The 16,159-nt window shown below is 34.9% G+C and overlaps 1 protein-coding gene across 1 annotated transcript in view; it reads right to left on the bottom strand.

Annotated features, from left to right (window-relative positions):
* Nucleotides 1-16,159, bottom strand: part of LOC128014274 (SH2B adapter protein 3-like) — a 43,952-nt gene that overhangs the window by 4,048 nt on the left and 23,745 nt on the right. Inside the window, exons 3-7 of the mRNA XM_052597716.1 lie at nucleotides 5,379-5,483; nucleotides 3,918-4,012; nucleotides 2,270-2,355; nucleotides 1,713-1,927; nucleotides 878-1,049 (exon numbers count right to left, since the gene is read on the bottom strand). Coding sequence (XP_052453676.1) covers nucleotides 878-1,049; nucleotides 1,713-1,927; nucleotides 2,270-2,355; nucleotides 3,918-4,012; nucleotides 5,379-5,483 — 673 coding nt within the window. The remainder of the gene's footprint in view (nucleotides 1-877; nucleotides 1,050-1,712; nucleotides 1,928-2,269; nucleotides 2,356-3,917; nucleotides 4,013-5,378; nucleotides 5,484-16,159) is intronic.

The raw sequence follows: 16,159 nt of genomic DNA, 5'->3' as shown, positions 1-16,159 counted from the left end.
GTCAAGTCTCACAGACCTACTAAAACCCATCTAAACCACAAAGCACAAGAGAAAAATGGATCCTGTCAAGCTCTCTCTCTCTGTGTGAGAGAGAGACAAGACAGAACCTGCATGCATGTTTTTAACTGCTTGAACATTACAGATCAATAACTGCTACATACAGTAATATTATTTTTATTATATACTGTCCTACATTAGATTTTAAATGTTTATGTTTAAACCGTTTATGATCACTAAATTTATTATATTTTTTTTTAATGTGATTTAGAAACAAAATCCAAAATAAATTCTTGCCAAGTGATAAATGTGTGAAAAAAATGACAATGGTGACTAAATCAAACACAGTTACTCGCCATTATGACCTGCAAAATCACATAATTTACACCAGACTGTGAAAATGACTCAATTTAAATCAAGTTAACTAAGAAAATGGGATGTGTAAATGGATATTTAAAGGATGTTTTTCCCCCTCCAAAACCTGACATTGTGGCATGTGTGTGTTATATTGTTCATATTAGGCCATCAGAACTAAAGTATGAGGAGCAAAATCACAATGTGTCCCTGGTGTTGTTTCACAGGTAAAGTTTCACACAAATTAAAATTACAAAATAAAAGTGTTCCTGTAGCTCAAGTGGTAGAGAATTGCAATGGGGGGTTCGATTCCCTGGGAACACATGATAGGTAAAAATTAATAGCCTGAATCCACTGTAAGTAGCTTTGGATAAAAGCGTCTGCTAAATGCATAAATTTAATTTAAATTAAGTTTAAATTACTCATTCACTCATTAATCTACTCTGTTGTCACAATTACGCACAATGTCATTATAATAGGGTCAAATATGCATTGTTAACAAAAACAATGCAAAATAGAATCTGACCTGTGTGAGTGGGGTTTACCCGCACATAATTGGCCAACATAACTTCACACGCGGCGCCGCACTCCAGCGGGATTGGACAGTTGCGGAAGTGACTCAGCATGTCCATGACTGATGGGAAACGCAGGTGCTGCACACGACACTGACCCCACTCAGTTAAAGATAAACGCAAATGCTGCAAAGGAAGAAAAACAGTGAAGAATGCAATATAAAGACATACATGAACAGAAAGATGTGCAACAGTCATTCCTTACTAAGCACCAAAATAAAGATCAGATATACTTGATACTGTTACAAGAATTGTGACAAATAACTGAACAATAATTATTTTGATGAAATGACTAATATTGATATGATGGCCAATCTTATAAAAAAGTTTTAGATAAAATAGTATTCAAACTAAATAAAGCACAGTAATAACAAAAAAATAAAAACAAGACTTTTAATGCTTTTAACATTAGCAGCCTAAACATGATACCAATAAAAATTTAAACTATTATTAAAATTTGATATATAGATATATATATCTGTGTGTGTGTGTGTAGTTTATGCACACATATTAATATATATACTGTATATATTTTATATTTGAGACCAGCATGTCACCGTTTTCACCCATTTTTTCATTATTCTATATTATTACTATTATAGTAATATATATATTTTAAATCTAAAATTTATAATATCATAAAATTGTATTAATACAAAATATATAAATAATTTCAAATCATATCAATTAATAATATAGAATAAACTGGTCACTGATATTGTATAATCTTAAATAAAAATGAAATGTTTTGAAACGAGGATGATGATGATGATGATGGGGCCTCATTACCTTTGCTCTGCCCTGGTAGTTAAACGTGAGGACGTAGTCTCCTCTCCGTGTCTCACTCTGTCTCACGAGGAAGTTCCCATGACCGCTGCCCCCAGCATGCTGTACAAGACAGGCGGCCCGCACACGTGATATGGGCCCATGGAACCATGGGTAAGAGGACAGGAAGTGATCTGTTTTATTGTAGGTGTGCTCTGCGAGTCCGAAACCCAGAGAGCCTGTGAAAACACACACACACAAGACAGAAGGTTTACAGACATCAGAGCAGTGGGTTACTGTGCTTAATAATTTAATCGCATCTATTTAATAAGAAATACATTAGCTATAGTGGAAATCTATAGAAAATGTAACTGTCACACTGTTTTAAAAGTATAACCAAAACGAATGAACAATACAGATGCCATTACATCAAAACGGACAGTTTTCTGGCCTGTTTTCCTATTTACACAAATGTCTCTTTTTGAGCTGAATTTGTAGTTATTTTAGCATAGTTGCATTAATCTAAGTATTGATAAGTGAGAGAGAGAGTGTGTGTGTGTGTGTGTGTGTGTGTGACTCACCCTGGCCGCCGTGCTCTGTGCTCCCTCTGCGAGCTGCGTTGAGCGAGTCACTAACAGGAAACTGCTCTCTATCCACATTATCTGACCTGGAATCACACACACACACACACACTCATAAACATCGATGAACTTCTTTACCTGCATAATGAAGAAGTCACAGAATGTCATGTAGTCAACCACATCACATATACTAAGTACATTTTTTATTTTTTTAATAAAATAAATTATGAACTATTATTATTTCACATTTTGAATTCAGTGTGAAACGTCTTTAAATAATCAAAATAGTGATTTTAAAAGTTAATTCTGGATTATGTGTCATTTTGCAAATGGAAGATCAAGATCAACGCAGTGCATTGTGGGCTACGTTTATCTGTGTAGTAGTATACTGTACAACAAGCAAATGTAGTAGGACATTCAAATATTTCTTGCAAAAAGACAATTTTGGTGCTGCTTTTACTATGCATATTGTAGAAATAGTGTGTGTGTGTTTGTGTGTGTGTATATATATATATATATATATATATATATATATATATATATATAATTATAAATAGAAAGTTACAATATAACATTTATAATTAATATATTAGATAATAAAATCATAATATGAAAATATGAATTGAAAACATAACATTTAAATAAAAATGTTTATAATTCATAAATAAATAAAATAATAAAAAAAATAGTAAAAACTGGTGAAAGACTGGGTGAAAATTCTGACTAATTAAAAATAAATTAATTAATAAATTGGAATGGAATGAATACAACAAGAAACTGGGTCAAGAGGAGAGAAGATCTCACAGGATGAGAATTAGAAAAACAGACGTCACTTTGAAACCTATAGGGACGAAATGAAGGAAAGGTTAGAGGAAGAGAGCAGAAGCAAGACGCGGGGAGGGGAGGGGAGGGCCGTTTGGGGAAGTTGCGGGGAAAAGCAGCACAAAAGCTTTTGGTTCGAGTCAGGAAATGTGTTGTGTAATTCTTGGACAAGCACAAACCCTATTGTATATGATGCTCTTATGTCAAGATGAACGCATACACACAGGGTGGACCGAAAAAAAAAGGTAAAAAACAAAAAGGCAAACGAGACAGAGTAAAAAAGAGAAAGAAGGGGGCATGGAGAAAAAGGAGGCCATGAGATGTGCTGAGTCGAGTTCTTGAGATTCTTAGTAATCAGAAAAACAGGAAGACCTCACTCTCGTTCTCTCTCTCTTCCTAAAACTCACATTGATATATTCACACAGGCTCGAGTTCTCAGTACCCTCACACCAATAAAAGGAAATGAAACAGATGCGTGCACACACACAAACACACATTTAGTGAAAGACATAGCATACGCAGAACACTCAGATGGTGTGTGCCGACATGTCTGCAAGAAAAGAAAAAAACAGACTGACATCTAAATTAAGACTTTTTAAAAATACTAAAATATGTGAGAACCCAAACGATGTGCGTTTCTTTAGCAGTAGCACTAAGTTTAGTTTCTGTAAAATAGAGCTGTTTTATTCTGTGTGTGTGTGAGAGTTTATGTATGTGCGTAAAAGAGGAACTGAGGGGGTTTTCTCAGAAGGGGAATGTCAGGAACGTTTGCAGATGTCTGGGATCCTTAAGTTTAGTTAAGACACAGAAAGAGTTGCTCTCTCACCTGCTGGTGATGCATTCTCTGAGCTCTGTGGTCCAAGAGCTGACCTGCTGCTCATTATCAGCCTCAAATAAAAAACTACCCGGATGACCAGTAACCTGAGCGCAGAACAGAGGAGAGAAAAAGAAACACATGACCAACAAAAGAAAATTAAAGATTTGGAAATGAACTTGACATTTGGGGAGGGATTCATAAAAATGTTTGTATTCATAACAAATACAATGTCTGACCGAGTTAAATGTATTTTTACAGACTTTTGGTTATTTTGTGTATTACCTGCATCATATTTTTAAAGATTTTTTTCTGTGAATTTGAAGTAATATTAGAAAAAAAAATGCTAAAATAAATATATTTACAATAAAAAAGGAGTAAATTCGATTTAAAATGATATATATTTTATGAGGTAATAATTATCATTATAATGATCCCATTTATTTAAATATATAAACCTTTTACTAAAATCTATAAATCCAAATTTGGACAGTAATTTTGGATTTATACATTTTAGTAAAAGGTTTATATAGTCTCTCAATTATAAAGAGGCCATAAATGTTTTATTTATACATTATACATACATTCCAAAATACTACTCCATGTATTTGTTTAATTATTATAAAGTCATAAAACACATGAAAGTTAAAAAATGTTAGCCTGAATGCACTGTAAGTCGCTTTGGATTAAAGCGTCTGCTTAATGCATAAATAAATAAATTTATAATAAAAAACTTTTATTTACATACATATATATATATATATATATATATATAAAACTTATTTAAATATATACATTTAAAATTTCCATTTAAAAATTAGGCCATAAAAACTGCATACATGATAATTATAAAAATAGTAGTTTTATACAGAGAAAAGCATGTTAATGCATTATATTGGCCATCAGCTACTGCTCTCTAGATATCAGCAGAGACCAAAGCAAAACCCTTTCTGGTCAACCACTAATCATGACAGTGGGTTCCAGGATTGTGAGACGAGTTAAAATGGTTCTATTTGCATTTTTTTAATTCATAATTATTGTATGAAACCTGATGATCATATTCTCAAGCATAATTTGAGTTGTTTCAGAGAGCTTCAATGGAAGAACTGACTGTACAAGATTCACGTAATCAATGACACTCATTTACTTGATAATGAGTCCTAAACATTATTATTACATTATGAAGTTTATAAAGAAAGTCCTAAAACCTTGTTGATTCCACATATAAATATAAAAAGAAAAATGCTTTCAGTGTGGTCTTAAACTTTTGGATGTATTATATAGTTCCATTATTATGTGTAAATGTAACAAAATTTAATAGCTGCACTATTAAAAAAACATCATGAAAACAGGACGTACCTATACACAAACTCAAATGGTCTTATATGATCCAAATGAATCAGCCAGGTAAATATATTAGTTTATCAATAAAATGAACCAGTGTGTAATTCAGGACTGTGTGTCTTTGTTCACCTTTAAGACAAATGTGTTCATGTTGTCTGGCATCTCTAGGCGATTACAGCGTCGAATCTCTTGGATGTCCGAACAGGGTACAGTGAGCTTTGCCGTTTTGTAGTCCTAAAACATAAAGCACAACAACTTAATATAATTAGTTAAATAATGTCTTTAATTCCATTCATATATCAAAAAAACTTCTTTATCATTTATATTGTGCTTGCATATTGTATTTATATTTTTACTACTACTTGTAAATGCATTAAATTGTTGTACAGTAGCACCGTTTTCTCTTGAAAAAGTTTCTCCTCTCCATTTCTCTGTGTAAATGCATGAAACCTGCTACTAAACTTAGAGCAGATTTCCATGAAACCAAATCTGACACTGCATTATAAGAATGATAAGAGTTATTACTCAAGAACTGATCACAACTGCTTATATTATTCTCATTTGTGAGATAAAAGTGTAAAAAAATAAACAGAAATGTCAAATTTGACATTGAGCAATGAATTGTGATTTAAATGGAGGCCCGTTTTCACCACTGAATGAAATAAAAGAGGTAATTGCATTTTTTATCTCACAATTCTGACTTTTTACCTCACAATTAGGGGGTTTGTATCTCACGTTTTTTCCTTGCAGAAAAGTCAGAATTGAGAGATAAAAAGTCAGAATTCTGAATTAACATCTTGCAATTCTGACTTTTTCTCTGAATTCTGAGTTTACATCTTTCAATTCAATTTTTTCTTTCCTGTGGAAGCCTGTTTCTGGCAAAGGATAAAGTAATAAAAGTATGCAATTGTGACTTTTTATATCACACAAAAAAGAAAGAAAAAAAGAAGAAGAAAATCAGAATTGTGAGATAAAAATGATTTTTTACACCATGGTGGAAACAAGCTTCCATAGACTCATACTGACACAAAACCAAACAAGTTTCTTTATAAATACATAAAATATAAAAATGCAACACTCAGATATACAGGTGCAGTTGTGTATCAGATTTTAGTGTACAGGTAGAATGTCACAGAAAGTTCACTTCAGTAATTCAACTCAAATTGTGAAACACGTGTATTAAATAAATTCAATGAGTTTGGTTCTTTGAATTGTGATGATTTTTGCTCACATTCAACAAAAACCCACCAATTCTCACATCAAATTAGAATATGGTGACATGCCAATCAACTAATCAACTCAAAACACCTGCAAAGGTCTCTTGAGCCTTCAAAATGGTCTCTCAGTTAGGTTCACTAGGCTACACAATCATGGGGAAGATGGCTGATCTGACAGTTGTCCAGAAGACAATCATTGACACCCTTCACAAGGAGCCACAAACATTCATTACCAAAGAAGCTGGCTGTTCACAGAGTGCTGTATCCAAGCATGTTAACAGAAAGTTGAGTGGAAGGAAAAAGATGCACAACGCACCGAGAGAACCGCAGCCTTGTGAGGATTGTCAAGCAACATTGATTCAAGAAGTTGAGTGAACTTCACAAAGAATGGACTGAAGCTGGGGTGAAGGCATCAAGAGCCACCACACACAGATGTGTCAAGGAATTTGGCTACAGTTGTCATATTCCTCTTGTTAAGCCACTCCTGAGGCGTCTTACCTGGGCTAGGGAGAAGAACTGGACTGTTGCCCAGTGGTCCAAAGTCCTCTTTTCAGATGAGAGCATGTTTTGTATTTCATTTTGTAACCAAGGTCCTAGAGTCTTGAGGAAAGGTGGAGAAGCTCATAGCCCAAGTTGCTTGAAATCCAGTGTTAAGTTTCCACAGTCTGTGATGATTTGGGGTGCAATGTCATCTGCTGGTGTTGCTCCATTGTGTTTTTTGGACACTGCACCTGTTTACCAATACATTTTGGAGCACTTCATGCTTCCTTCTGCTGACCAGCTTTTTGTAGATGCTGATTTCATTTTCCAGCAGGATTTGGCACTTGCCCACACTGCCAAAAGCACCAAAAGTTTGTTAAATGGCCATGGTGTTGGTGTGCTTGACTGGCCAGCATCTCACCAGACCTGAGTATTATCAAGAGGAGAATGTGAAACAAGAGACCAAAAAAAAAAAAAATGCAGATGAACTGAAGGCCACTGTCAAAGAAACCTGGGCTTCACACCACCTCAGCAGTGCCACAAACCTACCAAGTATTGAGTACATGTACAGTAAATGAACACACTTTCCAGAAGGCCAACAATTCACTAAAAATGATTAAGTATTTTATTCAAGTAATGAAGTATTCTAATTTGTTGAGCCAAAATCATCACAGTTAAAAGAACCAAAGAATTAAATTACTTCAGTCTGTGTGCATTGAATTTATCTAATACACGAGTTTCACAATTTAAGTTGAATTACTGAAATCAGTGAACTTTTCCACAACATTCTAATATATTGAGATGCAATTGTACACTACAATCTGACACACAACTACTATTCATTGATGATAAAACATACATTTGTAAAGCATGACAAACTCCATGAATGTAGTCCAGTGTGGGTTTGAACAGAGACTGGGGGAAATTAGAGGGGGATGATTTTCTTGTTCTACTGGGATTAGCTAAGAATGTTCATCTGGATATTAAGAGGGAATAGATCTATGACCCCTGATCTGAAACCTTCGACCTACGCCTACACACACACACACACAACACACACACACACACACACACACACACACACACACACATAATCACTCACAAAATACACTCGCACACCAAATCTCCTTGGGAAAAAATGAGAGCGGATTCCGGGAAGTTGTGAGAGCTCCAAATGAATCCGGACGCTCGGAGCTGCAGGAATTTCCAGAGTGTCACATCAAAGATTTGGGAATGAAGAAGCTCTTTCTCTCTCAAACAAAACTGAAGTGAGTCAGACGAAATCATGGCTTAAAATAGCTTCAAACACACAGGCTCCTGCCAGATCAACGGTGTTGTAATTTTACAATCTTGCCTTCTTGAACTGCAGTCAATTCTCACAGAGGAGAGCAAGAAATCACTACTGACTCATTGATATCTGCATACAAACGCACACTTCTGCACTAATTCCAGTGGAACAAGAAGTGATTAAAGTATTAAACACCACACACATACATGCTAAATCAGATGATTGGTTTTTCTTCATGTCTTTTCGCAAATGCATGAAATGTGCTTGTTCAGCAATTCCTAGAATACACTGTAAAATAACTAGACCTATAGTTATGGCTGCATAGTGCATATTAGTGATGCACGGGTTGTCTCATAACCCGCGGGTCAAGAAATTGGCACTTTATTGAGGGGCGGGTTGGGGCGGGTTACTAAAAACAAAATTTTTAAAAATCGATTTATGTTGCATGGAATTTAGTGGTGGAAATTTTTATTCTTTCAAGAGATTCGTTGATTTTCAGTTCGTTCACCAAAATGATTTATTCACTGATTCGTTCGGTGACCATTTCTTCATATTAAACAAATACGCCAGCAGGTGAAAAAGAGTCTTTTGTGTTATGTCTTAAGTCAATGAACATTTACTTGTGGCAAAAACTGATTTGGCTTTATTAAATTGTGTGCATGATCGTATGTGCACCATGATCGTATGTGCACCGCTTTGTATCTGCTGATTGCTGATCGAAATTCATTTCATTCACGAATGAGATGTATCAGTTCATTCAACTCTTTCACCTACGAGAAGATCATATTCGTTCACTACATTCAACAAGTCACATTCTCCCGCTCAGTCACATCTTGAGTAACTCTCTTTGACAGGATGAAACAGTTCACAGAGCTGTTCACGAGTTGCGCATGCGCTGCTAATAGCCCCGCGCTCGCGTGCTGCTGTGGGAGGAACTTCATTGAATGAGAAATTAGTCTTTTACGGTCTTTGGTCAGTGGATTACGTAAACGAGAATGATTCGTTCACCTAAAAGATTTGTTCATTAACGAACCATCATAGTGCAATTACCTATAGTCTATATTGATAAGGTTACAATACGAAGGTCTAAGTAGCAACGTAACTTCTGTGATGTCCCCGATGCGCGGGGTGGGTCGGGGCAGGTCAAGAAATGTTACTTTATTTGTGGGGCGGGCCAAATAATTTAATAAAAGCGAGACCCGCGGGTTGGAAAAAACCCTGACCCACGCATCACTAGTGCATGTACATATGTTTATGAAACAAAAATTTTTTAAATCTAGCATGAATATGGTATAAACAATGATTTAAACTAGTATACATCGTTGCAAACAAAAGATGATTGAAACTGGTATTTGATTTAAACTTGTGTACATAAGGATGAGCAAAATATAATTTAAAGTAGTAGGCTATTATAATAGTAGTATAGCTACAAAAATCAACTAAAAATAGCTTACCATTACAAACAAAAGATGATTAAAAATAGATATACGATTACGAATAAGATGAATGAAATTAGTATACAAACAAAAGTACAGTGACACATTGCTGCCAAACATATTTTTTTCTACTCAATACTGTTGTCATAATGAGATGTTGTGTCTCTAAAACTGTATCCTTTCTCATTATCACGAGTTATCTCATTAAAACGGCAAAATGATTTTTCTCGTAATAACGAGATGTTTTATCATTAAAATTATGTTGTTGTATTTTCGTTATAGAAGATGTATGGTTATATTAAGTGAGCAAGCTAAGCAACTGTTTGTTGCCACAGTCCCGAGATAAATGAGGATCTGAACGCTGCTGAAGTGGATAATAGAAATACAAGGTTTTAAATGCATTTAAATGTTTTTTTTTTATTATTTATTGTTTTTATTATTACGGCATGTTTATTAGGATGAATCTTCAATCTGTCTACAATACAATATTCTTCAATAATTGCACTCTGGTCTTGGAATATTTTGTTTACTTAGAAATAAAGAGAAATGACCATGGGTTTGATAATATTATTATTTAGATTCATTTAAGAAACGGAAAAACTAAAATTAAGCTAGTTTTTATCACCTGATAACTTGCATTGTGATAACAGTGGAAAGAAACTTAAATGTCTTCTTTATTTTGTGTATGACCACAATAACAACAAGTGCTTTATGCACATCCTGTGAGCAGAATGAAACACTTGAAGCAACATGGAGGCACAGTGTGCATCTCTTTGCATAAAAAAAGTTAAGCAAAGAAGGAAGAGATATTGAAGTGTATATCGCATGGCACTATCGGATACTGATAAAGGGTATCGGATAGGTGCATCCCTAATACATGTTCACAAAAAAAGGGGGGGGGGGGGGTAGACTAGTACACATACTGTTACAAACAAAACATGATTAAAAATAGCTTACACACATTTATGCACAAAATATTATTTAAACTAGTATATGTATGACTTCAAACAAAATATGAATTAAACTAATATCCATATGATATTTTGTTTAAACAAACAAAAGTCAATTAAAACAATATATACATTTCATGAACAAAATTATTTAAACTAGTATAAGTAAGGTTACAAACAAAAGATGATTAAAACTAGGGCTGCAACAAATGATAATTTGAATAATTGATTAATAATGTAACGATTATTGCAATGATTAATTGACTAATCAATTATTTCACCAATTAATCGGTAGGCTTTTTTTCTAGTATTCTGCTTTTTCAATTAGTTAAAATACTGAGTTACACATATTCTAACTAATAAACAAGGTAATCACTTCTTTTTACAATACAAATAAATATATTTAGCACACAAAATGATATGAAAGACTTTCTCATTCACCATTTAATTAAAGGGGGGGTGAAATGCTCGTTTTCACTCAATATCCTGTTAATCTTGAGTACCTATAGAGTAGTACTGCATCCTTCATATCTCCAAAAAGTCTTTAGTTTTATTATATTCATAAGAGAAAGATAGTCCGTACCGATTTTTCCCGGAAAAACACGACCGGCTGGAGGCGTGATGTGTGGGCGGAGCTAAAGAATCATGAGCGCCAGTAGGCTTTTGCGTTGAGAGCATGTGGAAGCTGTGACATTACCGTGAGGGAAAAACCATCATCCAAAACAAACCATGGCTTACAGTCAGATTCAGCCGTTTATTTATGATCCAGAATCAGATCCCGAGGCTGAAACTGAACGAGAGCAGCATCAGCAACGACTCACTCTCCGGCATGGGTCTCCGGCATGGGAGGCGGACGCACTAACAAGGAGGCAGAGATATTTGAAGCAGTTTTACTCACCGCCTGGGGTTCCAACACACGATCGTGACCCTTTTTCGTTGGGATTGCATCATCCTTAAGAAATAAACGATACGCAAATCCGCCGTCAAACTGGGCCTTGTTTGTAAAACAAGCATCTTCGAAATGCAGGGAACAAACACAAACACTTGCACAACTCCGTTGATGCTCTGTAAAAATAAACTCCATCCACTGGTCCCTTAATGCTGTTTTTTTCTGTGCAGGGTTGTCTTGCCCTGGCAACCAAAAATACACTCCTTTTGTGACATTTCGCGATGCTCTCGCTCTGATCAGTGTGCTCAGCCTCTCAGTGCTCTGCTATACGGGAGCGCGCGCTCTTCCGGCAGACGTGCCCTTAAGACCCATATAAGGAAATTCCGCTCCATCTAACGTCACACAGAGCCATACTCGAAAAAAACTTTCCGAAACTTGTGACAAACCGGAAGGAGTATTTTTGGAACAGAAATACTCCTTCAAACGTACAACTTAATTTTTGAAACTTTGTCCATGTTTAGCATGGGAATCCAACTCTTTAACAGTGTAAAAAACTCAGTATGCATGAAATAGTATTTCACCCCCCCTTTAACTTCATGAAGTAATTGACTGACTGAATGATGCATCATTCTACCAGACATCTCTCTTTTTTTTTTTTTTTTTTTTTTAAGTCGAATATGGGACAAAATATATTGCGAAAACATTTTATTTTCAATCAATTATTTTATTCGCAACATTAGCTCTCTTAAAACACCTTACAGTGTTACAGTAATCAAAGCAGTCCTGAGCTAGATCAAGCTTTCATCTATGCAAACCAAACTATCACTTTAATGTAATGAATGTTTATTTATTTATGCATCCACTAATAAAATTAATTGGTTAGCTCCACATTGGACAAGTGCTTTATAGCAGAAAGTCAAGTTGTAATTCCAACTGAAAGCGAGATTGACACTTTGAGACTTTATTTTTCATGTTTAATGTAAAGATGCACGCTTTTCAATCAATCTTCTGTATAAAGTGCTACATAAATAAATGTGACACGACTGGAGTGCCGATTGCAAGCTTATCCACATCGCTATCATCAGATGCTTTCTTAACTGCTGTTTTCCCACAACAGTAATTTTTGTTGTGTGTTTATTTTGTTACTGAGAAAAAAAGCACACAACACATATTTACATATTCAGCCTGGTTCCTGCCAAGGCTTTTTTTTCCACTTCTGTCACCGATGGAGTTTTGGTTCCTTGCCACAGTCGCCTTTGGCTTGCTTAGTTGGGGATGCTTGACTGATTGCCCAGACAATATTGGAAGAGAGCTGAACTGGGTGATGACATTACTGAATCATCAATGAACTGACTTTAACTGAAAAATTACGCTGTTATTGTCTTCTTGCATTATTGACAAACTATTTTCCTGTTTGACACTGTTAAGTTGCTTTGACACAATCAGTATTGCAGTATGCACTATACAAATAACTAGTGTAATTTAACTCTATTCATTCAAATACCTTCAGTGGTACTGTGCCAGAAAATCTTACATTTAAAAAGATATTTAGTAGTTTAGTGCACCTAAGCACTTTTCCTTTTGCTTTACTGTTGTTTAGTTATGAGAAACTTAAGCAAGCTTGAAGATATCTAGCTTCTAGCTTGTGAAGTGACTTCCAGAACTGCTGCCAGCCAAGTGAGAAAAATCATGATGGTTCTTAAACCAAAGTGAAAAATACTAAGAAATCCATATTGAATTGCTTATTATGACCGTATTTGGTCCCTGTTTCTGTGTGTTGGAGGCTGGAATATTTACTCTCACTCTACACAATACAAATTATTTGCGAGGTTGTGTAGAATGTTGTTTTTCTATTTTATATACATATAAACAAATCGACTGCGATGGCATGAAAATCCTTATTTATAACTCATAAGGACTTCATGACTCATCCTCATATTAAAAAGTTTCATTTCAACTCACAGATGTTCTCTAGTGTTACCGCATAAAACACGGTTAAATTGTGCATGTGTTGTGTATGAGTGTAATTTAAAATGCCACAACAAACAGCCACACCATTCATCTGAATAACTCCACTTCCTAATTGTTACTTTTGCTTTTGCTCACATTCTCAGAACAACCTTTCAAAATGAGTCACGTAATGAAATTGGCAATAACAATTGGAAAAGAATCTAGAAACGACAAGACACAGAAAGCACACATATACATATATATATACATACATACATACATATATTGTTATATAGCTTAAGTGTAAATTTTTCTAAGTTGAGATTTATATACCATTTTTCATTTGAAAGCTGAAAAAATGATATTTCCATTGGTGTATGGTTTATTAGGATTGGTCAATATTTGTCTGAGTTACAACTATTTGAAAATCTGGATTCTGAGGGTACAAAAAATCTAAATACTAAGAGAATTACCTTTAAAGTTGTGCAAATTAAGTTCTTAGCAATCCATACCTCTAATCAAAAAATAAGTTTTGATATATTTATGGTAGGAAATTTACATAATATCTTCATGGAACATGATATTTACTTAAATGTCTTAATGATTTTTGGCATAAAAGAAAAATCGATCATTTTGACCCATACATTGTTATTTTGGCTATTGCTAAACATATACCCCAGTGACTTAAGACTTTTGTGCTCCAGGGCCGGTCGGTCGCTCGCTCGCTCGCTGGCACTCACTCACTCAATTAATTTAATTGACAGTAAAACACTGTTTTTGGAAGTCATCTTATAAATAACAGGGAAAATGTTCTTGAATGGACATTCCCACAATTTCCTGTGTGACGCTTTACATTTGATGATTGTTTTCATTGCTGTAAATGAAATCAAGTCAATATACATTATAATATTTGCATTAATTCAATTTAATATATTTGATAATTATTTTCAGAACTTGATTTAAAAATATACAGAGCTTCCCACACATAGACTTTACCTGGCCCAAGTATATTTGGTAATATGTTTTAGCTTTTCGTTATTTTTATCCTTTTATACTTTTTTATCTGCCCGAGCCCGAGATGATGAAACCATCAATTGGAGGCCATTCACATGTGGCGTCTAAAAACACATAAAAAATGCTGGCCTCATTCTCCAAGAAGACATACGTTTCAGTCAAGGATAAATGGATTTCCAGCACTTGTTTTAACTTTACTATACTAGATATATTTAGGGAGATGAAAAAAAATAATGATAAAAAACCTGTACAGCTATGATCAGCTTTTCGTCAATCTTGGCTGGGCTCTTGATCTCTATTTGAGTGTCTACATTTAAAATAACACGTTTGAGCACCCAAAAGACACGACATGAAGTTCCTAGACGTTTGGTGTGTGTGAGAACTGTTTAGTCCCACTGAAAGTCCCACATGCGCTGCAGAGACGCGGTGGTTTCGTAGACAAAGACTAGGTATTTTTGTGTGATCATCTTTGTTCTCCATTGCATTTATAAGAGGAGCTAGACACATACAGAAAAATTAATGGCTTTCAATATAATTACTGTATTTCCTCCAGATTTTTCTACAACCAGCAGATGGCAGAATTCTTCCCAAACACCTAGATCAATATCCAAAAACAACCAATTTTGATCATCGTTAAAGGTGCTGTATGTAGGATTGACAAAAAGTGGATGAACTAGGTATTGCAGTCCAAATTCAAAATTTTGAATTGGTTGCCTGATTGATGGCAAAAACAAGAACGAGCACACTTGACGATAAATACAAATGAATTACACCGTGTTTTCCTCCAACTTGCAACCCGGGTGCCAAAATACAATTGGGTAAACTGGCAGTGGGCGGGTTCCACAAACCAAAACAAAGATCGACATTCCCGGTCAGGAACGCACATTTTAAAGGAGAATAAATGACTGTGGCATTGTTTTTCAGATAAACAAGTATGTTAACTTAGCATGTTTCTTAAATCTCTGCAAACATATTATGGTATTTTTGTGCTTTAGTAGAGTCAAAAACGTACATATTGCACCTTTAAAGTGTTAAAGTAAAAATTTAGTATTTCAAATGCATGCTAATGCTGTAGTTGACGAATTTAGAGGTTCATGGATAAAAAGTACTTCATATCCCCCTAAACACAGCATAAGCTGTATCAAAATGAATTTCTATAAACAAAAACATTGTTAAAAGTCACATTATTTGTAGTTTGTCACATGAAGTAGACCATTTTTGTGCTGTAGGTAATAGAAGGATTTCGACTCGGCTACCCCCCGCAAGTATATTTAAAGCGTGTGGAAAGCACTGATATATATATTATTATATATACAGAATATTATATCAATGCTCTTCAGTGGTGTTGACAGCTAGCATGTCTTTCAGCATATAACACGTTCTTTGACATTTAAGTTCCCCACCTTTTGAAATACACACACACACATTTGTACACGAATGCATGCTGTGCTAAAGACTGATCCTTTTCTTGGTCAGAATGGTTTGCACATGGTTTTCACTGGCTTTATTTTTACACTCCTTCACTTATTTACCTCCCTCTCCCTCCCAACGCACTGCTAAAACAGTGTGTCAATCACTCTGACCTTTACTGCTGCTCTCGAAAGCCCCACCACAGCTTTACACAGTACTGAGAAAATACACATGAAAGAAACAAACAGAGATAGAGAGAAGGAGAAGTGCAGATGA

This window comes from Carassius gibelio, chromosome A5 (assembly GCF_023724105.1).
Source record: "Carassius gibelio isolate Cgi1373 ecotype wild population from Czech Republic chromosome A5, carGib1.2-hapl.c, whole genome shotgun sequence".
NCBI lineage: Eukaryota > Metazoa > Chordata > Actinopteri > Cypriniformes > Cyprinidae > Carassius > Carassius gibelio.
The sequence above is the reverse complement of the archived record's forward strand: the minus strand, read 5'-3'. Positions and strand labels throughout refer to the sequence as shown.